The sequence below is a fragment of the Python bivittatus genome, unplaced genomic scaffold (genome assembly GCF_059951505.1).
Source record: "Python bivittatus isolate LINGU-HERP-01145 unplaced genomic scaffold, Pbiv_v1 ctg000350_np1212, whole genome shotgun sequence".
NCBI classification, from domain to species: domain Eukaryota; kingdom Metazoa; phylum Chordata; class Lepidosauria; order Squamata; family Pythonidae; genus Python; species Python bivittatus.
Window position 1 is genome coordinate 430,531 of NW_028277074.1, and position 23,265 is coordinate 453,795.

General features: G+C 38.5%; 1 protein-coding gene across 3 annotated transcripts in view; it reads right to left on the reverse strand.

The window, feature by feature from the left end:
• The window catches only part of CBLB (Cbl proto-oncogene B), a 91,038-nt gene that overhangs the window by 40,614 nt on the left and 27,159 nt on the right, over window positions 1-23,265 (reverse strand). For all 3 annotated transcript variants that reach the window (XR_015796734.1, XM_088144470.1, XM_088144471.1), the window contains one exon: window positions 3,236-3,382. Coding sequence is in view for 2 of the 3 variants with exons in the window: in XM_088144470.1 (XP_088000596.1) it covers window positions 3,236-3,382 (147 nt within the window). In the remaining variant the exon portion in view is untranslated. The remainder of the gene's footprint in view (window positions 1-3,235; window positions 3,383-23,265) is intronic.

The following is a 23,265-nucleotide window of genomic DNA, read 5'->3' on the forward strand; positions in this document are numbered from 1 at the left end:
TCTTATCTGGGCTACAGAAAAAAGGAACTGGTCTGTTGCCCAGTGGTCCAAAGTCCTCTTTTCTGATGAGAGCAACTTTTGCATCTCATGGGAACCAAGGACCCAGAGTCTGGAGGAAGAATGGAGAGGCACACAATGCACGATGCTTGAAGTCCAGTGTGAAGTTTCCACAGTCTGTGTTGATTTGGGGAGCCATGTCATCTGCTGGTGTTGGTCCACTGTGCTTCATTAAGTCCAGGGTCAACGCAGCCATCTACCAGGAGATTTTGGAGCACTTCATGCTTCCTTCCGCAGACGAGCTTTATGGGGATGCTGACTTCATTTTCCAGCAGGACTTGGCACCTGCCCACACTGCCAAAAGTACCAAAACCTGGTTCAATGACCATGGGATTACTGTGCTTGATTGGCCAGCAAACTCACCTGACCTGAACCCCATAGAGAATCTATGGGGCATTGCCAAGAGAAAGATGAGGGACATGAGACCGAACAATGCAGCGGAGCTGAAGGCCGCTATTGAAGCATCCTGGTCTTCCATAACACCTCAGCAGTGCCACAGGCTGATAGCATCCATGCCACGCCGCACTGCGGCAGTCATTGCTGCAAAAGGGGCCCAAACCAAGTACTGAGTACATATGCATGCTTATACTTTGCAGAGGTCCGATATTGTTCTATTTCCAATCCTTGTGTTATTGATGTCATGTAATATTCTAATTTTCTGAGATTGTGAATTTGGGGTTTTCATAAGTTGTACGCCATAATCATCACGATTATACCAAAGTAAGCCTTGACATATCTCGCTTTGCATGTAATGCGTCTATCTCATATATTGGTTTCACCTTTTGAGTTGCCTTACTGACATAAATGAACATTTGCACGATATTCTAATTTTTCGAGTTTCACCTGTATTTCTATAGCCTGTTTGCTTACCTACTAACAGCACCTCTGTCTTACCTGGATTAATTTCAGCTTGTTCACCTTTATCAAGCCCATTAATGAACTTATTCAAGAACCAAAGAATTAATTTGAAAGTTAGATGGCAAGGAGCAATATACTTGGAGACTACTAGGATATTGGTAGTTCCTTGTTCCAGAAAGCAGAAATACCTCTACAGCATAGTAGAAAAGATGGAAACCTGTACTGTAGGACATCATGGGCAAATAGCCAAGGTGTCAAAGAGTAGTGTATAGCATCACTTTCTGGAAACAACTGATAGAAAGAAATGGATTTATTGCAAAACAGTGCCTCCAAGCCTCAATCCTACATTTATTTCAGAATAGCACAGCCAATGTTACTAAAAGCCATTGAGAAGTTCAAGCAAAGCTAGCAAAAGCATATACTTCACATGCAATTCCTGGCAGAGGTTATCCACTAACAAACCAAAGCAATTCTATTCCCATTTCCTGGTTGGGACCCCTGTTAAAATAGTTACATATTTATCTTTCAGATGTGTCTGGATTTGCAAGGCCATTGTCTTCTCATTTATCTTCGGCAGATGTGGTAAATTTAAGACCAGATCTTCCTTATCAGAGAAAGTTGTTGCTCTTTTTTCTAAATGGTCTTTTAACTAACTTATTTAAGCTAGAGGAAAAATGATCCCCCCTCAAGGAAGGTATTAAGTATCTCCCTGAATGGGGCCACACCCACCCTGACAAGTTACATCAGCCAAGATGCTGTGCATACTCCAACATTTAATATTTGTGTTAGCATGACATTTAACTATATATGTATGTGTGTGTGTATTATTTTATTTTAACTATATTAGTAAATTAATGACATATGAGGCTTGGCATTATACTAACTCATTGACTAAACATTCAGAATGCCCTAAGGAGACACATTTGCTCCATTCTCTGGTGAAAACATGGTTGTAATTTGCTATTAACTGCTCCTTTTAATTTTTGATTTTATGACTCTGCTTTTGTTACTATTGATTGACTTTTATTTTGTGTTGCTTTGAGCCAAAGTCTTTTGTTGTTTCTCCCTGTTATTTTTTGCTGCTTTATCATGTTTTGATTCCCACCAAGTGATAATTATTCATACTTCCTTCTCACTGTAACTAACCTTTCCTCCTTAAAATCTTCTCAATAAATGATTGCTTTTAAATATACTATTCTAAAATTTATAAATAACACTGCTGTCACATTACAGTTGTTACACAAGATTCTGTTGTTAATGGCAATATCTTCTTAGTGAGTTTTTCACTTAATTCATACACTTATTGTGATTTTACTACCTATTGCCAAGTTGCTATATCAACATTTGCATCATAGCCAGGTAAATCCTTTGGTAAACTACACATGATGTATAAACACTTGTAATTAAATACAATAAACAATTCATTTATATGTTCTTCATTGTCTTCATTTAGTAACAATAAAAACACTTATTTTCCTGTCTATTATATATCACACAAAGTTGCTCTAATCCCTGAATATTGGTTCTGCAGCTGTCAATTACATATATTTCTCATACAGATTCAAGGAGTCAGTTTTCAATGCTGTTTTTTTTTATAAAGAAGTATCACTTGACAAAACAACCTAATAAGATAAAAGAATTGAAATACGATTGAATATCAGAGCTCTTTTTCATATATACCGAAATATACACTGCTAATTGGATTAGAGGTATTTAATATTTTGTATAGTCTGATTACTGTAAAGTATTGAGAGTTTGTTTGATTGGAGTGGCCCAAGTAATGCATGAAAAAAAAAAAGCATTTTCAAACTAACTTTTTATAACAAATACAGCTTCAAAGATACGATATAAGGAAATCAGGTTTGTTGATTAAAGGAGCTTTCACAAGCAATAGGTTTCGGGTGTTTCTTTGGGCAGTTACATTGTGTTGTAAAACAACTTCAACCCATAGGCTTTTACAGTACTAAGTCTGCTTCATATTAGCAATTCTTGAGAAGCTATCAAGTATGGCTTGCATCAACCAATCTTTGCAAAATATTACCAAAAATGTCCATTTTAACCGGGGAGGGGAGATGTCTGTTTTTCAGCAATCTCCACTGAATATGAAAGTGTACCACTGCAGGGATTTATTTGTTGTATTTCTTTATTTCTTGTATTTATTCCATTTGTAATTCACTGCAAATAATTTATCTCATTTGTGTGATGACATTATACAATTTACATGAATGGAGTAAATAAAAATAAAAAATAATAAGGGTGTTCAAGAGAAATAACCACTAGCAACCATACTACCTTCTATACTGATATAGCTGATACTTACTTTTCTCCAAAGAATTTCTTCCAGAATTCTGCAGCATCTGCTTTTGTGATGCGAAAGTTATCACCCTGGAACTGGGCATTAGGGAAGATTGCCTTTATTTCTGCAAGCATATGACTGAAGATGAGGGACAATTTTGTAAGATTTCGCCTGCCAATACAAAAAAGAAGAAAAAAAAACTGAACAAAGAAATTCCACTGAACATAAAAAGAAGGGCTACATCATACAACAGGAATTCCCCTTCCTAATACTGGGAAGTAGCGGCGACTTATAAGTGGAGAAAGTACACCTAAAGACCAACAGGAAATGCAAAGGCAGAAGAGCAACCTGAGAATAAAAGAGCTTAAATCACTGTTGACAAGCAAAGGTCCATGAATTGGGCTAGGGTTCTAAGGAGAAAGCACAGAAAACACTCCAATAAATTGTTTTGAATAGGTAAGGCAGTCTCTGTGTGTCAGGATTACTGTTTCTAAGAAAATTTTTGCTGTATCAAAAGTATTTCATTCATTCATTCAATTTATAGGCCGCCCAACACCCAAGACTCTAGAAAGCTTAGAATTAAAAGTTTAAAAATGTACAAAACATAAACAAGTATATGTAACCCTGTATAATCTGGGTATAGTGGGGGAGCATAATAGGCTGGAAAATTTAACTTTTGAGATAAAATCCACAAAAAGGGATGAAAATGGTAAGCAGAGGCATCTGCACTATAGTCAGTGAAATCAATTGACATAACTTCATTTTCATTAAAAAAAATCCAAACAGAGGGCAGCCAAAAAAAAAAAAAAAGACACCTTAATTCTTATTTGCTACCAAAAATCAGGCTAGCACAGGCTACAGCTACTCTGCTCTCAGCTGATAACTGACAATTCCATCAAAAAGCGAGCTGGTTGGGTTGGCTGGACTTTTTTTTGCCAGCAATTATGGAACAAGATTGCTTTGTGACACCTGAGCATGTGCCACACCCTACAGGTACATAAAAGAGGGACTTCTGAGGTAACGTTTGTTAGAACTTGAGATCCCTGACTGGTCAAGATTGGCACATTTCCAGCTAGTTCAATTCTTTCAGCTGCACTTAATACTAACTAAGCAAGGGTGCAAACATATCTGAACTTACTTGATACACATAAAATTACCTTTTACTGAATTATTTGAGTATATTAATCTACCATCCATTAATATAGTATCTCAGATTAGTATATTTTCTTCTCTTTTCCTTAGGAAAAGGAGGGCAGCAAGTGATATTGAGTTTTAAATCAGAAAGTGGCTGGGATTAACAATTTAGGCTTAGATAAATATTTCCTTAAAAGTTTCTCATGTCTTCATAAAGTCTGACAGTACTGACTAACTGTACATCAGGAAAATTCTTGCACCTAGTAGTCTTTGCATACTATAAGGCTATTTTCCTGGTCTACTTAAATTTGTAATTTACTTTCCCCTACTTCCATTTATTTTGGTCCAGCTAAGCCTAATGAGAAATTCAAGTCCTATTGATATTGTTTCTAAATATTTCCCCAACTAAATGAAAACTCTGAGCATCACTATGACAGTAGCAGACCATAAAGTGATACAAAGACTAATTTACTGTGACAAATGTTTATGGACCAGAGTTTAACCATGCCACAAAACAACTGTATTTTCTATAACAGACTAATTTAGCTAATTTCCATAGAAGTCATTGGGTTCTGAAATGAACTTTTAAGTATGGGAATTTGTAGTATGGTTGTGATGAAAGATTCATTAGAAGGTATCAAAAATTAATTAACGCACAATGTCCCATTAAAACACAATGTTTTTATCTTTTGTCTTCTGAAGACTTCAGTTTAATTTGCTAAGCTTAGATACCTATAATAATCTACATATTGTTTTTCATATTTGTTCAGCCTTCTAATTCTACACTCTTTCATTAAATTCACAAACTTCATTCTGTCCTAAAAATTAAACTATATGAGCTGTCTTCTAATCACTTGGAAACAAACCTTTATCACTTGCCCACAACTGATTGACTTTAGTAACTATATATTATTTCTAATACTAAATAAGAGTACAGTAACAAGTTCCTCCAAAGGTTTTCCCTTTCTACCTAGGAAAATGGCAGTTTGCTCTTCCAACAGAACTGAAAAGGGCTAGTAAGAATACATATGACATCACAATGTTTTCAGATGGTAGACATCATTACACAATCTCACATGATGGCATGTGAGGCACCAAATAATATTGTGATACTATTATTATTACTACCACTAGTAGTACATTAATAGTAATACAACAGCAATAGTGTTAAAATCCTACGTGTCATCTCAAGTACGTATAAAACTTTTTATATGGCAACACAAACGTATTTCATAAAAATGCCATTATTTTGCAAGAGTTCAGCATTTTTTTAGAAAAAATAATTTTAAGGCATCATCTGTGGGTGTAGTAGGAATCTTAAGGTCAGGGTTTGTCATATGGCATTATTTCCTACTAGCTTGCAGGTCTGTTTTTGGTGAATTTAACATTGTTAAATGCTAAACTTTGGTATGTCAAAGCATTTTTTTTAAAGTAGGGTTAGAAAGGTTAGGTTATTTTACTTTTCTTATGAAGGAACAAAACCCTGATTTGTATTCCTTATATGCAATAGTTCTTCTTTGCAAATCATATATTCTTCTTTTAATTAACCCCCTATTTAATTTAGTAGTGGAAAGGGGAATAGAATTGGAGGGGGAACAGCTGTAAATTGGGTTGGGGAATAAAAAAAGGCTATACAAGAACATACAGGACCACACTAATTAATCAATTTAGATGCAAATTTATCTGTTCTTTAAAATAATCTACCTGCAGTTGGAATGGAATAGAAAGAACTTCTTAGGAAACAATACAATCTAAGAATAAGGCAAAATCTAGAGTGGTAGGTGGGGGCAGAGCCACAATTGGCCAGGATAAATCTATTGTTTCATTCTTGTTGCTACTTTTTTTATTTTTCCCCCTTTCTTTCTTTCTGACATTCATTCTCATACTGTTCTCCTTTTCCTCTTTGACTACTGGGTTAAGTTTAGGGAATTTAAAGACTATTTGTCAGAGTTCTGAACTTATTTGCAAAGGCCTTTTGCAACTAGGCCAAGGACTAGATACAACTTTAGGACAAGTCATTCATACATGAATTGGATATTCCAATTTCCTTTACATGATTTGTTTCAATTTCAAAAGATTATAACCTGGATACAACTAAGTATCTTAGAATCGCCTAAAGATATACATGGTAAGGTTTCTCTCCCTAAAAGCACATTTTCCATGGCTCTCATTACTGCTTTTCAAATCCTATTCAGCTTCAAAATGCATATGCCACTCTGAGCCATTGGAAGTTAGAGAGGTACAGAGATGTTAGTAATGAAAATGAATGAACTAAAAAATGTCTGCCAGATAGAATAGGGAGGTGCTCTCCAAACAAGCATAAATAAAGTCTGATTTTCCATTGCATTTTATTTAATCTGTGTGATTAATTTAGGAAGAGATGTTTAGTCTTTTTATTATAGAAACTATTTTTAAAAAAGTTAAAAATGCCATATTACAAAATTCCCCATGGTTATTGTCTATATTTCTTTTGTTCTTAAATTCTAGTCTAAAGAGTGAAGAGGACCTATTCAAAGAATGACTAGAAAATAGACTAGACTCTGCCAATGCAGAGTTCTAGATGACCAAAAAGAGCAAAGTTGGTACTTTACTGTTAGAATTCACCCATGCCATCAACAATGATTTCTGTATGAAGTAGGACTATGGTTTTACAAAAAGAAAGAAAAATTATGCAAATATCCAGTTTTAGTTTTTGTTTGGCTATTTGGAAACCTAACACAAACTAGAAATACTTTTAATTAACTGTGAAATGTTACATTAAATATTTCATATAGCTATTACTGTATGATCTGTTGTTTGTGTGCATTGTTTCCAATACTGTTTTGAACTGTTGATTTGCATTGTGATATTTTAGCAACATTACTACTTTACCCCAACTGGAATACAATAAAAAAAAGTTAAAAATAATGAAGTAAATCAAAAGGGAAGGCAGAGAACCATTAGTTAAAAAACGGTAGTTTCATAGCTGTAGAACAAGAGACTGTTGTAAGCAACTGGGCAATCAAACTTCTCATGTGAAGAACATTTGGTGGTGGTGGTGGGGGAATCCTTTTTTATTTTCAGAAATATAAAATAGTTTTCTATAAGCAAAATTCATTTCAAACCATACCTGAATGCTAAATTATGACTTAGGATCTATGAACATATTAAGTTTATATAAATAATATAAATATGATAAATAAATAAATAAATAAATAAATAATGATAGAGAAAATTGTTTTGAATCTGTTACATTTCAGATTCATTCCCACAGAGCCAATGTTCCTTTCTGTTTCTACCAATTTAGTTTTAAATGGAAGTGATAAATAGTTTTCACAACAAAACAAAAAGGCTTCACAAGGTCCAATATTTATTTATGTACTTTATTTGTATGCCACCCAATCCTGAAAAGCTTCAGGCAGCTAACAATCCTATTATAAAATACAAGAGAAGAGAGAAAAGAACACATTATACATAAAAGAACCAGTGAGAAACAACGATGATAGTAACAACAACAACAACAACAGGCTAACTTCAGGCACTAGCAACCAAAATACCAAATAAGGAATCCCCTCCTCCTATGCTAGACGGAACATATAGGTCTTAATAGCTTTCTTAAACCTCAGGAGGGACAAGGCTGATGAAATGTATCCAGGAAAGTGGTTTCAAAGAATGGGGGCAGCTATTGAGAAAGCCCACTTTTGAGGGCTTGTCAGATGGCAATGACAAAGGGACAGGACGTGGAGGAAGTTCATCCTATTCAATCTTGTAGTACAGGCATATGAATACAGGAGAAGGCCGTCCCTCAGATAACTAGGTTTGGAGCCATATAGAGCTTTGAAAAGGATAACGAGCACCTTAAATGGTTATCCTGTTCAATCAGCCCCAGTAACCAATGCAGGTCCCTAAGTAGTGGGTTAAACCCATCAATGCCCAGGCAGACACACTGTATTCCAGTTATACATTCTAAATGTTCTTCAAGAGCAGCCCCTTGTACAGTTCATTACAGCAGTTCAAACCGGAAGTGACTAGGGCCTTTTTTTAATTAAAAAAATTATTAAAGTATTATCTATCTTAAAGTATAAGATAGATAAAAAACTAATAAAAATATTAAAAAGTAAAAAAAAAAAGTGCAGAGAAAAAAATAAAAAAGAATTTGAAAGAAAAAGGAGAAATATAGGAAAAAATGACTTCCCCCTCATCACAAGTAAAACAATTTCAGTGACTTATCACCTTCTCAGATACTACCACAAAAGATCTTTTCTTCTCATATTTCATCTCTTATCTATAAACAAATTCTTAAAGCCTGGTCATTCAGTCCTTTAAGTCTGTTAAGAGTTACCAGAAAGAACAACATACATATTTCAACCTCAAATAAACCTACTCTATATTCGTTTCCTTTACTTTTAACACAGTAAAAAGTACTTATCAGTTTCTTTACAACTGCAACAAAATCCTTCTTTCCATATCTATCTCTTATAAAATAAACAAATCTTTAAAGCCTCATCATTTGGTCGTGGTCAACAAAAATCCAATAAAAGTGCCCAGAAACAATATATCTATTTTAATCTTGATCAAATAAACCAACATTATATTCCTTTCCTTTGCTTTTAACAATCTTGATCTTTGATCTCTTAAAACAGTATCCCAGAATTTGATTTCTTTTCATTTTCTCTTTGTCTCATCTCAGAAGCTCCTTCAAAACGTTAACACATCTCTTTTGTAAATCCAAAATAAGAAAGTCATCCAAGTCATTCTTCTGGTTTGTTATTTGTATAGCTCTTTTAATTGTTAAGACATCATCTGGTTTCATTCGTAAATCCAGTGTAACATCTTTTTCCATATCATTCTTGTGGCCTGTCATTTTAAAATCCACTTCCCTCCCTCCCTCCCTCCATCTATACACACACACACACACACGCACATATTTCTAAACAACCCTCAGAAAGGATTCCTGTAACTAATTTCAAAATCTTACTTCAAATCTATCTGGCCCCTTAGTCCATTTATAACTTTCCAAAATCAATGTTCTAATCACTCTTTTGCTGTTTATTCCAAAATAAGAATTTTTTTAAATACTTAAACTTGCATAAAACTTCTTTCGCCAAGGATTGAAGGAAACTCACTCAGTATAATGAAACTTGTCTTTCTAAAGGTTCTTAATATCCAAACAAATGTTAACAAGCAATTTCCAGAAGTGATTAAGGAAGTATGCAAACCCATGTCCTTTTGAAAGGTGCCAACCACAGCTTGGGAGAATCCCTTGGCTCCTAGAGCTCTAAACCACTGGAGACCACTGTCTTACAATCTCCTCATGAGGAGCTGCTGTATGGAGTGTGTGTGGGCTATCCTGAGTCCTCTCCTTGTCCAAGACAAATTCTGAGAAGCCGGTCTGTTTACCAGCTCCTCATTCTGCTGCAGTCATTGTCTTCAGTTCAGCATTGCTTCCCCAGAAGTCAAGAAATGACTAGAGCTTGAATGACTATGAGAAGGGTCTCATGATTCAGGAATCACTGTAATGCGGCACACAAGATGTACCTGTGCAAAAGCACTTGTAGCTGTTACCTGCTTCTAAAGCAAAAGCTGTGAGTCTCGGAGGACATCCAAATTCCTTACAAACTCTGAAGGGGGAAGTATAACTCCATTCAGAGTCAAAGATGGCATTTCTCATTAGGCCTACAAATCCAAAGCCACTCCATCTTAGAGGCATTCAATCTGAGTCTGTTTCTCCCTGTCCAGATTCAGCACTTCTGCATCACTTGTTTGGCCTGGAGCTGAGATGTGTAACTAGATATCAGTGATATATCAATAATAGACCCCAATGCCAATAGATGATTTTCTCCAGTGGTCTCACATAGGTGTTGAAAAGAAGTGAGAAGAGTAATAGTAACAGATTTCAAAAGAATATAAATTAGGGCTGTGTAACACTATAACTTATATCTCCAGCAGGTGCTCCTCAGCATGCAAGAGTACAAATACAGTACTTATCTAAAATAGCTTAAAGCAGAGACATCCTTTTCAAGATGTGTGACACAGTCACATGATCTGGGGAAAAGATGCGCTGCTTTAAGATGTGGCAGACAGGTGTTAAGTTTGAACTCCTGTGTACTCCAAACTACATTTTGGAGATTAAGCCTGTAGTATTGCATAGCACTAATACTAAGCACATATTGAAAATCTATTTGAAATCTTAGCTTCTAAAAATTTAACTTTGGTAAATTAAGGCAGCAGAAATTCACTAATTTAGAAACATTAATACTTTGAATACATAAGAACATAAAATATTCTGTAAAGCAGAGTTACATTAATGAAGGCATAAAATGTTAACAGATATATTGATAAAGCCTCTTAACTGAACTGTATTCAGGAAAAAAAAACTAACAAAAATGATACAAGGCTGGAAACAATACATGAATAATGACTTTTAAACTACATACCACTTTTTAACTTGTTAATGCTAAATTCTTCTGTGCCTTCACTTTAAGATTTTGATAGCAATATGATTTATACTGAAATATGCCACTGTTACAGTTTAAATGCCTCAAATTTCATAATTACTTTTAACTACATTGGCAGGAAAGAGAGGAGAGTAAACTCCTATTTTTAGTTGCAAGACAGACTGAGAGGTTTTGGGAATGTAAACTCTATTGGTCGCTAACAGGGCAACATTCGAAGCAGATGGTCTCAGCTGGTACTCCTTCAAAAAGCTTTACCAGTGCAGGTGTGTGATCTGCATTGGAGGACAAAACAGGGAATTTTTAAGGGCCTGGCTCCATCCAAGAACAGTATTGTGCAATAAGTGGCATATGTATTTAGCATTGCACCTAGTCAGTTTTTATTAATCTAAAGCATTATGCACTCTATGGATACAGAAGGTAGATCACCTGATAGGTGGCTTCTTTTTGAAGGTGTTTTGATCTGGATCCACACTGACTGTTTATACAGGCTTTAGCTGTAATATGTACACCTGTGCAAATTAGTGCCACCTGCTCACCTGGTTTGACAACACCTTCAAGCTAGCTGAACCATCCTTAGCTCCAGTTGGTTGAAAGGCAGTATCGGGACCACAATCCTTGCACTGATCTGTTTGTGAGGTAGGCTTCTACTCCATCAGGCAAGTGGTCACCTGAGTGATCTCTGAGACATTTCCTATGCCAGATTGGCTAAGATTAACAACCAATGCAATGATTTAGCTACCCTGCTTGGCAACACTATGCTTAGATAGGATCAGATGATCCTGGAGTGGGAGAAGGTACAACCACTGGAGCAGGAAGAAGCAGCCACTAGAATGGACTGGAGCAGAAGTAGCCTTTGATAATGAACCCAGAGCTTCAAGCAGCATTTCAACCATTAATCCCATCTAATCTTTTCAAGTCTCATGGGGCTCAGGGCAAGAATTTATTTTTATTCTTGGTTTCCACTAGGGCAGAGTCAACTTTTACTCCCCAAATAGCTGCTTCTTCAAGGACTTTGCTGTAAGGTTGGCTTTTGTTTAGTGGATCCATGAACCACTGACCCCAATGTATCACACTATAAAGGCCTTGGAGGTGACTGCAAATTACAAGAAATCCACTAAAATGTATTCAGTGAATTCTGCTGTTCTAGTTAATTTGTTAATGCCTTCTCTTAAGCAATGGGCTTCTATTGGAACTTCTGATTGGAGATCAGGTATGCATATCATTGATGTTTGAGCGATGATGGAAGAGACAGCTGCAGCTGATTCCCAGTATTGTTGGTTCATGTGCTTGCTTCACCATTCCATAAGTTCTATTTTGTTGAGTTTATGAGTACTTCTCCCTCTTTTGGCACTATTAATACAGAAATTAGGACTGCTACCAGCTTCAGTGGCTGTAGTCACTGTTTGTGCACCAGCTTCTGAGCTGGTTGTCCAATAGGTGCCCTGGTCTCAGGCCTACGCTGTCAATCTGGCCGATTTTCAGGCCCACAGACTGGCCTGGGATCAAGCTCAGGCATATTCTAAGCTGTATTCCAGGCTGTTGCAGCCCAGGTCTCTTCTCCGGCCACCCCTGTCCCTCACTCACCACGCTGCTTGGCACAACTGTGGAGCTCTGTCTGGCCCCACCAGCCCTCGTTGAGCTCCAACCAGCCACCACCGAGCTCCACCAACCTCCAGGCATATGGGTGCAGAGTCTGGACCACAAAGTTCTTCCTCTCCCTGGAAACTCGCTGCTCACCATTTGCTGTCTGCTGTGCCACACCGCCAACACAGCTGCTGCTTGCCACTTGCGTGCCACCTGCCATGCCATTCGCTGCTCGCCACTTGCTGTGCCGCCCAACGCAGCCATGAACCTCCATTCAGTCACACTGGCCCCCGCTGAGGTTTGCCAGCTATACGGCACCAGGGCACCCCCAAAGTCCACAGCCAAGCCTTAAGAGCTTCTGGGGCACTTAGGTAAGCTCTCAGGGCAAGCACTCCTTGCCTTAACCTAGTGCATTGAACGGCGCTCCCTCCCCACCAACATCTTGGAAATAATAATTATGAGCCAATATTATCAATATCAGAGAAAGGTCAAACCAGGAGGCCACATGATGGCCAAGAATTAGACACTAGTGTTGCTACCTTGCTAACCACAAGGACCAGAGCAAACCAAGTAGCAAGGAAACAACCTTTAGAGTTACATAGTAAAGTGAAGCAATCAAGCATCATCATCAACATAAACACCTCTGTAATACTGTTGGACTAGGTACCAGGTACAGCCAATTGTGATAATCTTCCCCAGTGGCCTGAGAGGAGACCAAGTGATATCATCTGAGACAGTGCTCCTATGCTGAGGTTTTCTCAGAGGCTTGAAAAAGAGAAGCAGCGGGCTGCTTTTGGGGAAGACTCCTCCAGTATTTGTTACCGATGGCGTGTTCCGGACCTCTGGACTCAGACCCAGGCCCTGGACAGCAGACCCACGGAGGCCCTGGCTTTCAGCTGCTGCTTCTTAATGCCAGGTCAGTTAACAAGCCCCCCCCCCCCCATATGTGATTTGATCACTGAGGAGCAGGCCCACCTGGCGTCTATCACTGAGACCTGGCTGGGCACTAAAAGGGTGTGTGTGCCCCTTTCAGAAATGTGCCCAGCTGGATTCACGGTCTGGCACCAGCTGAGACCCCAGGGCAGGGGAAGAGGGGTAGCAGCTGTCACCCTGGACTCTCTGTTGGCCTTCAGGGGTGCTGCTCCACAAGTGGCTGGTTGTGAGACCCTGTTCCTGAAGCTGGGCTTGTGAGAACAGTTGGGATTGTTGTTACTGTACCAGCCTCCCTGCTGCGTAGCAGCCTCCTTACTGGAGCTGCTGGAGGCCATAGTGGGGCTGGTGGTGGAGTTCCCCAGAGTTATGGTCCTGGGGGATTTCAACGTGCCATCCCTAGGGCATGCCCCAGAGGCAACTCAGGAGTTCATGGCCAACATGGTAGCCATGGGCGTGTCCCAGATTATCAGTGACCTGACTCGGGATAGTGGCCTCAAACTGGACTTGGTTTTCTTGTCTGAGGAGTGGCAATATGATCTGAAGGAGGAATTACATCTGACCCCCTTGTCATGGTCAGATCATGTCCTGGTGGCCCTGAGGTTCTCCTACACTACCCCCCTCCACAGGGATGCAAGACCTATTTGACTGGTCCGCCCACAGCAACTGATGGACCCAACTGGGTTCCAAAGGGAGCTGGGGATTATACCTGAGGGTCTGCTGCATGGTCCAGTTGAGGCCTTGGCTGCTGCCTGGAATAGGAAAGCAGCTAAGGCCTTGGACAAGATCACGCCCATGCAACCTCTCCTAATCCAACGAGCCCGACATTCCCTGTAGTTCATGGAGGAGTTGAGGGTCTTGAAAAGGGTTAAGAGATGTCTAGAGCACCGGTGGAGGAAAACAGGTACTAAACATGACCGAACACAACCTAGAGCCGTGATTAAGGCCTACCTTGTGGCAATAAGAGCAGTGAACGTCAACATTTCTCCACTCTTATTTCATCTGCAGAATGCCGCCCAGCAGCCCTGTTCAAGGTCACCTGATCCCTTTTGGGAAAGGGGGGCCCAGTGGTCCATTTACAGGGCCATGCTGAGGAGTTTTCTGGGCATCTGGAGGATAAAATTGCTTGCATCGAGTCCCAGTTGGATACCAAGCATGCAGCATGGTCTATAGAGATGCCCAGGGTATGGACTTGCCCTATTATCTGGGAACAGTTTGATCCTGTAGAACCCAAGGAAGTGGACAGGGTCCTCCGTATGGTCAATGCCACCACTTATCAACTAGATTGATATCACCTCTGGCTGGTTAAGGCTGCTTGGGAGGTGACATGTGGGTGGGTCTAGGCAATGGTGAATTCATCACTGAGGGAGGGAATGTTTCCAGCTGCCTTTAAAGAAGTGCTGGTGCATCCCCTCCTCAAGAAGCCATCACATTTTGTCCAGTCTCCCACCTCCCCTTTTTAGAGAAGGTGGTTGAAAAGGTGGTGGCATTGCAGCTCCAGAGGAACCTGGAGGAAACAGATGATCTGGACTCCTTCCAGTCAGGTTTCAGGCCTGGATTTGGGATGGAAACAGCATTGGTCACACTCATGGATTATCTCCAGCAGGAGTGGGATGGAGGTAGTGCATCCATCCTTGCTCTTCTTGACCTCTCAGCAGCTGTCAACCATGGTATCCTTTTGGGTCAACTTAGGGAGTTGGGAGTGGGTGGCACAGTTTTGTGCTGGTTCTCTTCCTTCCTCCAGGGTTGATTCCAATCGGTATTGATTGGGAGCGAGAGATCCAGCCCACGGCCCCTCCATTGTGGGGTGCCACAGGGTTCAGTACTCTCTCCGCTCCTTTTTAACAACTAAATGAAACCACTGGGTGAGATCATCTGCCACCATGGGATGAGGTATCATCAATATGCCGATGATACCCAGTTATACATCTCCATCCTGTGTGACTTAAGTGATGCTGTGACCACCCTTTCGCCATGCCTGAAGGCTGTGGGAGTCTGGATGAGGAACAATAAGCTTCAGCTGAACCCTGGTAAGACAGAGTGCTATGGATTGGAGGCCCCTCTGTATCTGAGAATTTGCCATCTTTGGTTTTGGATGGGGTGGCACTGCCTGACAGACCTGATGCGTAATCTGAGGGTCCTCCTGGACTCACAACTCCTGCTTGAGGAGCAGGTGGCAGTCATGGCCAGGAGGGCCTTTGCCCACCTTCATGTGGTATGCCAATTACACCCTTTCTTGAATCAGGAGGCTCTCCGGTCGGTCAGTCACTCATGCCATGGTCATTTCTTGGCTAGACTATTGCAATGTGCTCTACATGGGGCTACCCTTGAAGAATATTTGGAAGCTACAGCTGGTTCAAAATGCAGCCGCATGGATATTAGGTTCCCCTAGGATGGCACATGTAACACCTTTGCTGTGGGAGTTGCATTGGGTGCCAGTTTGCTTCCAAATTATCACCTTTAAAGCTCTACATGGCATGAGTCCAGGTTACCTGAGGGACCATCTCATCCCGATTACATCAACCCATCCCACCCAGTCAGGCAAAGAGGGCATGTTGCAGACCCTGTCAGTGAGAGAATGTCGGCTGGTGGGGCCTAGGAGGACAGCTTTCTCTGTTGTTGCTCCTGCCCTTTAGAATATTCTCCCCCCAGAGGTGTGGCAGGCCCCTACCCTCCCGGCTTTCCGAAAAGGTTTAAAAACCTGACTCTGCCAGTGGGCATGTGGCAATATGGGCTCTAACTATCCTTGGGGGTATTTAGCACCCTGAGAACGCTCCCTTGAATTATTTGCCAACTCTCCATTTGTCTTAGAAGCCATTTATTTATAGTTAAGACTGTTTTATATTGTATTTTAATTAATTTTATCTTTGCTATAAACCACCCAAAGTCATTTCATCGAGATGGGCAGTGACAAATTTGATAAAAATAAATAAATAAATAAATAAATAAATAAATAAATATAAATAAGTAAGACATAAAAGATTTATCCCCATAGTTATAGAGAGTATCAATAATAGTAACTAATATATTTTAAACTAGATCCAATAGGTCCCTTTTACATTCTAACTCATAACTTTCTCTAACAAGTAGGAGGTAAAAGATTTATCCCCATATGAAAAAAATCTTTACACTGTCTTGCAATCCTGGTTAAAAAAGAAAAAAAAAGAATCCATTAATAACAACCCAAAATCAAACTTTATACAATTTAACCCTGTTCAAATAAGTCTACTTTGAACTCCTTTTCCTTCTTCTTAAGAGGCTTAATCTTCAGTTGCTTCATCACATAAAGTCCCACATAGTGATTTCTTATCATTTTCTCTGTCTGTTTTCAGTAGCAAGTTCAGAGATTTACTTCCCTTCTGTGGATCCAAAATAAGATAACTCTCCAAGTCACTCTTCTGATTTATAATCAGGATATCCCTTTTAATTGTTAAAACATTAGCCAGCATAATTTGTATATCCATTACAACTTCTTTCTCAACGTCACTCTTGTAGTCAAATATTTTTAAGTCCATTTTCAAAGCTGCAACACATTTTTCCGTATCTTCCATATCTCTTTTATAATCTGGCAATTCTTTACAGTCCATTTTAAAATCCCTATTCAAATCAGCTTCTGTTTTATTCAGTAGAATCTGTTCTTCTTCTATAACCTCTGTTAGATCCAATTTTAAAAATAAATCCTGAACACATTGTTCCAAACATATTTAAATTCTTCTATAGTAAAACAATGTACCTCCATTATGTTAGGAAGTATCTTTTCCTTGAATTGCTCCCTGGTTCCCTCTAGTTAACCTTCAAAGCCCAGTCTTATCTTTTGTTTATTTTCAGAGCCAAAACTTTCCCACAATAAGTTTTCTTAAAGTTAATTCCAAAATCATCTGTATTTTTATAAAATTTAAAACAGTCCATAAAAAAGTATTATTTCAAATCCATCTGGCCCCTTAACTGTCCACAGCAAACATTCTTAACTCCCTTTTGCAGTTTTCCATTTTTTTAAAAAAAAAATCTTTACATTTACTTAAATCTCCTGTCTCACAGGATAGAAGGAAATTCTCCCAGTGTACAGCAACTTGCCTTTCCAAAAGTTTTTAATTTCCAAGTAAATCACTAATAAGTAATTTCTGATGATAATTAAAAGAGGAAGTGAAACCAAATCTAGTGTCTCTCTGGAGGCTCTGAACTGCTGCTTGGGCTTGACATTTCTGTCAGATTCAGCCGGCACGGCACGGTGAAAGCAACGTTCAACTTCGCCTAGTCAATTTCACCACCCAGGCGCTAGCAGAGAAAAAGGGGAAGTGAAACCGCGAACTGATTACTGGCAGGTGGTGGTGCTTAACTCAAACCGCAAGCGGATACTTTGTATCAGCGCCAGTTTCCCTCGAGTGCTGGAGACAAAGGAACAGAGCAGAGACTCTGAAGTGAAGCAATCAACGAGTGATTGAGAACTCCCGGCTTTGCGCGCAACCAAGGAACCCAACAAAGACAACAATAGCACAACCCATAGGCAGCAATCAGAAAGACAAAGCACCAGGCTGAATCTGCCATTTGGGCGAGGGGAGATTACTACGGGTAATCTGTAACTAAGCAATGGGGAAAAGCACGGGAATGGGGAAGCTATAAAATACATTGTAAGATGTGCCAAGCCAATCCTGGCTTTGTCTGTACTTACTTACGTTACACTTGAGTAAACTTCTTTGCTGAACACACGTGTCATGAGAGTTTCTCGAACTCTCGAGGTAAACGGGGTAAACCTTACAGTTTCCTGCGATTCCCAGAGTGCTCAACCTGCTGGAGATCACTAAATTGTGATCTCTTCATAGGGAGCCTTTGTAAGGAGTATTTGTGGATGATCCGGTCATCTCCTTTGTCTGGAGATGGTTCCGAAGAGCTGGACTTAGTTAAAAATCTCCTTAGTTAAAAGACTCCTTTTAACTACCATGGTTGTCGGCTCCACGAAAACAGAGCCAACTTCAATCCGCCATTAATCCCCTAGAAGTCCAAGAAAGGGGGTTCTTCTAGACACAGAAAGAAGTCTTTATCTTCTATCTAGATGAGATGGGCATAACCTTTTCCTGTTGACTTAATCTCTGCTGACTGAAAAGCCAAAAATACATCACAAAAAAATAAAATATCCTTCTTTATGTGCCATGGAGAATGGAATCATTTTTCAGTGAGATGAGGGAGAAAATATTTTTATTGTCCCAACTTAGATATTGGAACACCTAGTTCAGGGGGTTTTTTTGTTTTGTTTTTTTGTTTTGTTTTGTTATCAAAGAGATTTTTTTTCCAGAAGGCTTTTGTTGATAAGTTATACTTTTATGCTTTGATTTTGATTTCTGATGCTAACTTCTTAATTGTTCTATATTGTATTTGTGAAATTGTAATTTTAAATATTAAAAGCTAAATGGAACAGTATCTTTACACCAGATGGACAGGATATAAAAGTTAATAAAAATGGGGGGGGGGGGAGTTTAAATAAACTGAGCAACACTACCACTTCAGGAAATCAATAAAATATAACCAATTCTTATCACTTGAGCAAATTTATTTTGTTCCATTCTGTTTTGGAAATCTGGTGTTTACCAAAACCCTAATTGTTATGAATTGACAGAGTTTTATGTAGGACTGCATACAATGCCAAAGTAGATTTTCTGTATTTCCCCCTACTCTCCAGATCAGTTTTGCACTTAAGAGACCTTCAGGAAAAGCAGGGTAGTCAAATCACATAAAATTGGGTGCAGGTATAATTTACATTTATTCCATGTTTTAATTAACTACACTTAATTAAATATGATTAACATGTTCATCCAAGTTTAAAGTTGTATGGCTTAAATACGATATAAATAGCTTTTAGCTATTTATATTTTGTTCTATTTTTATTTTTTTTAATTTGTTTTCTGTTGGAGGATACTGTTACTGTTGTACTTATTTGCTGTGTTTTATTATTTGCATTAATGCTTTTAGCTACTTTGGAGCAGTTTGTGAAAAAACAAGATATAAATTTAAGAAACAATGTAATAAAATTACCAGATGTACATTTACATTTGAAGCAATCCTTCAGATTAGATTTTTCTCTCTTGAAAAGGTACATTAATGAGTAATTAAGCCCTCCAGAATGGACTTGTCTGCTGCTACTTCATGATGTATTATTTATCATTTATAAATCCATGATTTATTATTCCTTATTCTGTTTCTCCTGATCTTTCTTTTTTATCTGTTGGTACATTCCAACCTCTTTCTGCAGCTTATGAAATCTCATTTACTGGGAAAATGAAACAGTTTCCCTTAAAAGTGCTTCACCTGTACTTTAATACGTCTTCTCAAATCTTCATGATGTGACAATTTTCAGAATCTTTTTTTGAAGTCGTAGTGGGAGGGAGAAAAGAGGAAGTTTTTATGTTTGAAAGCACGTATCTTACAATTTATAACTCCTAAACTTGTGACTGGACAGTGTCTTACATCTTAAAATTGGAGGGTGTAGACCTGTTCTCTTCTGAATTCTTCTGTCTGGACCAGTGCTGCAAAGGAAGCAACAAGCACTCACTCAATACTAGACTGATGCTTTCTGCTGGTGACTGGTAGTAAAGAATCTGACTGCCTGGCTGAAGCAATCTCCATGGCCCCAGTACTGTTTTATTTTTAAAGTTTCAGTTTCAATTCAGTATAATGGAAGGAATGATGTTTGTACTTAGATAAAAAAGAGGGAGTATCCCATTCACTTCCATTCCCTTGCTTTTCAAAATAGCTCTTTTGATGGGGGGGGAGGGGGAAACCACCACTTCCCTCCAAAAACTTCCCTATCCCAAACAATAGCACTGCTGTTTGCTAGATGCATGTGCACATGTAAATAGGACCCTTTTTTTCTGTTTCAATCAGAGGTATGCTGTTTCTGCTTAGGAGTATATCCCCTCCATAAAATCCCACTGAACAAACCTTATCTAGGTGATTAGTCAAGACCTGCTGGTCAAGGGAGGAGGAAACTTTAGTATTGTTCCCTCTCCATCCTGATGCAGAGCTCCACTCCTCAGACAAGTGGAGGATATTGTTGCTTCAGGCAACCAGCTTGCTCACCTCCATTAGCAATCTAGGAGCTACGGGGAAGGGTCAGGAGGAACAGCTGCCCCTTTTTGAATCTCAGTCCAGTGTACATGGTGGAAGTGGTGACCTATGAAGTATTAACAGATTAGCCACTTTTGAAGAAATTGGTATGCTGTAGGCCTGAGGGCACCATGGCATAGATACCTTTTGATCCTAGATAACCTTAAACTCCTGTTAACGGAATTATCCAAGTATCCTTTCCACCTCTGGCAAAGCTAGGCAGTTGTGTGACAGGCAACTAGGCACAAGGAATCTGTTCTCTAGCAGAGCAAAATACCTGCACAGTACATGAAGCAACCAGCAGGGCAAGCAGCAAAGCAGTCCAAAGGCATCAGACACCACCTATGCTATTGAGCAATCATGAGCTTGGATAACCAGCCATTCAGCCTGATGGACAATATCTGATACATGCACCTCCTGCATTTGGTTTCCCCTACTAGTTCCCCTCATATTCAGCAGGTGGGCAGTATTCTCTCTATATTACCAGTGGAGGAAAGAAGTAACCTTATTTCCAATTTACCTTGATCCAGATGAAGTGGAATGTGAACTTCTTACTTCCCCTTCATCACACACTAGCCTGCTGCTCTAGGCACCAGCACTTCCCATGGTGCTGGATTTGAGGTGGTTGCTCCTTCATAACAAGTTGCTAAGTGTAGTTCACGTAGCAGCTGAAGTTAGCATGGCCATGAACTGATTGAGTCTGTTGGGCACCATTTACTGGCACTGTCAACAGACTCAATCAGTTTGTGAAAGAATATGTTGGGCCAGAACTGGCATCTTCTCAACTGGTAGCACTCTTATGAATTCATGCCATAAGATTGATGGTTATTTCCACCATTTGTTTTATTTTTAAAAAAATTTAATTACAAAAAGGAAAAAAACCACACATAAAAAGTGCTTTAACAAAAAAGTAAAAAAATACAACAAAGAGAAAAAAATGTTAATGTGTCATTTTAACAATAAACAACTACAATTCTATATATGCTTATCTAATACAAATATTATTCAAGTACATATATATTTCTAAGAGATTCATGTTGTTTTTTTTTAAAATCCTACTGTATTTTGTATAAATGTGTCTCATGTTTCATTATACTTCTCCATACAAAGTCTAGGTCTATAGGCAACCTGCTCATAAGTGGCAAATTCAATCAGGTCTTCAATCCATTGAATAAATGGGACTATACATTTATCTTCCCAATGCTGCAATATCAGTCTTTTGGCCATAGTAAGGGCATGGAGAATACATTTATGTTGTCCAGATGTCAAATTCCATTAACTAGGTATATAGTTCAAAAGAATATTATTCTCTGAAAATTTTAGCTTTTGTCACACAATCATATTTATATAGTCCACTACTTTCTCCCAAAACTTATTTAGTATAGGACATTGTAAAAACATATGCTTTAAAGACGCATTGTCTTTATTACATCTCCAAAAAAATGCTGTTTTTGACAATCCTTTTCCGAACAGAAGTAGTGGAGTCCAATAAATTCTAAATATTATTTTTTGTTGTATAAGTTGTAGTTGAAGGTCCATTGACACTCTTGCTATAGAAGTTAAGACACTCTCCTATTGTCTAGGCAATATAGATACCTCTAATTCTTTATTCCACTCATCCCTTAACATCTGCATATCAAATTGATTTATTGATAACAAATATTTATCCAAACTAATAGTAGGTTTTTTAGTTTTAAAGGACTTAACAAGTTGTTCTAATATCTCAGGTGTCTCAGAAGTTGAAAATGCTGCTGGTCCAAACAATGTTAACAAATGTTGTAGCTGTAAATATTGCCATTGGGTTACATCTGATAGGTGATATTTATCTCTTAAGACAGAATACGTTAAAAATTCATCTTCATCATCTATCAGTTGGTCCAAAGTCAATATCCCCACTTCCATCCAGTTTTTCCATATCACCATCTTTGTCCCAAGTTTTAAAGTTGGGTTTCCCCATAAAGTCAATTTGGCATGGAGAAAAGGGTCAAATGTTCCATAGCTTTCTAACTGACAAAATTGTTTCCAGAGAGTTTTAGTATATTTAGATCCTAATACTGTCCATCCAACCAAAGCTGTTACATAAATATATTCCAAAATTGCCCAAATTGGAAAATTAACACGAATTGTTGGCTTCCAGTATTTAATATTTGATAATAGGTAACCATGATGATATAGCTCCAGATTCAGAAGACTGAATTAATTGATGATTGCATTTTCTGTAAAGATATTCTCAGAATTGAAGAACACCATAGCAATTTTCTAAACAAGAATTTATTTTCTGAAAACATTTTCCAGATCTAAAAACTGGAATTCCTCTCAGAATATAAATTAATCTGGGAATAATGTTTATTTTGAGAGTGTTCATCTTTCCCCAAAGGGTGAAGTTTAACAGCTCCCAACCATCGATATCTGAAGAAACTTCTCCGTGTATTTTATTTATATTACATGTTACTAACTGAGTTATATCCTTTGGTATACACATACTAAATATGGGGAAAGGTGAACACTCTCAAAATAAACATTATTTTCAGATTAATTTATATTCTGAGAGGAATTCCACTTGTATCCCTTTACTCCCATCTAGTAGTTGTCTGTATTTTTGCAAAAGGCTTGTTTAGAATCCTACTGTTTCCTAGGTCTGAAGCATCTGCAACTGTTCTGGGTTCTATACTGCCTAAAGAGGAACAGGCATTTCAGTCCAGAGTTTGTTTTGTCTGGAATATGGCAACACCAGAATGGGGGAGACAAGAGAACATGTAACATTCTCTTCTATGTTCAAAATGGAATACATTTTTCACTTCTAATACACCACTATAAATCTTACATAACAGCTGAACATCATGATTCTTTAACCATGAAAGACCAGGCAAG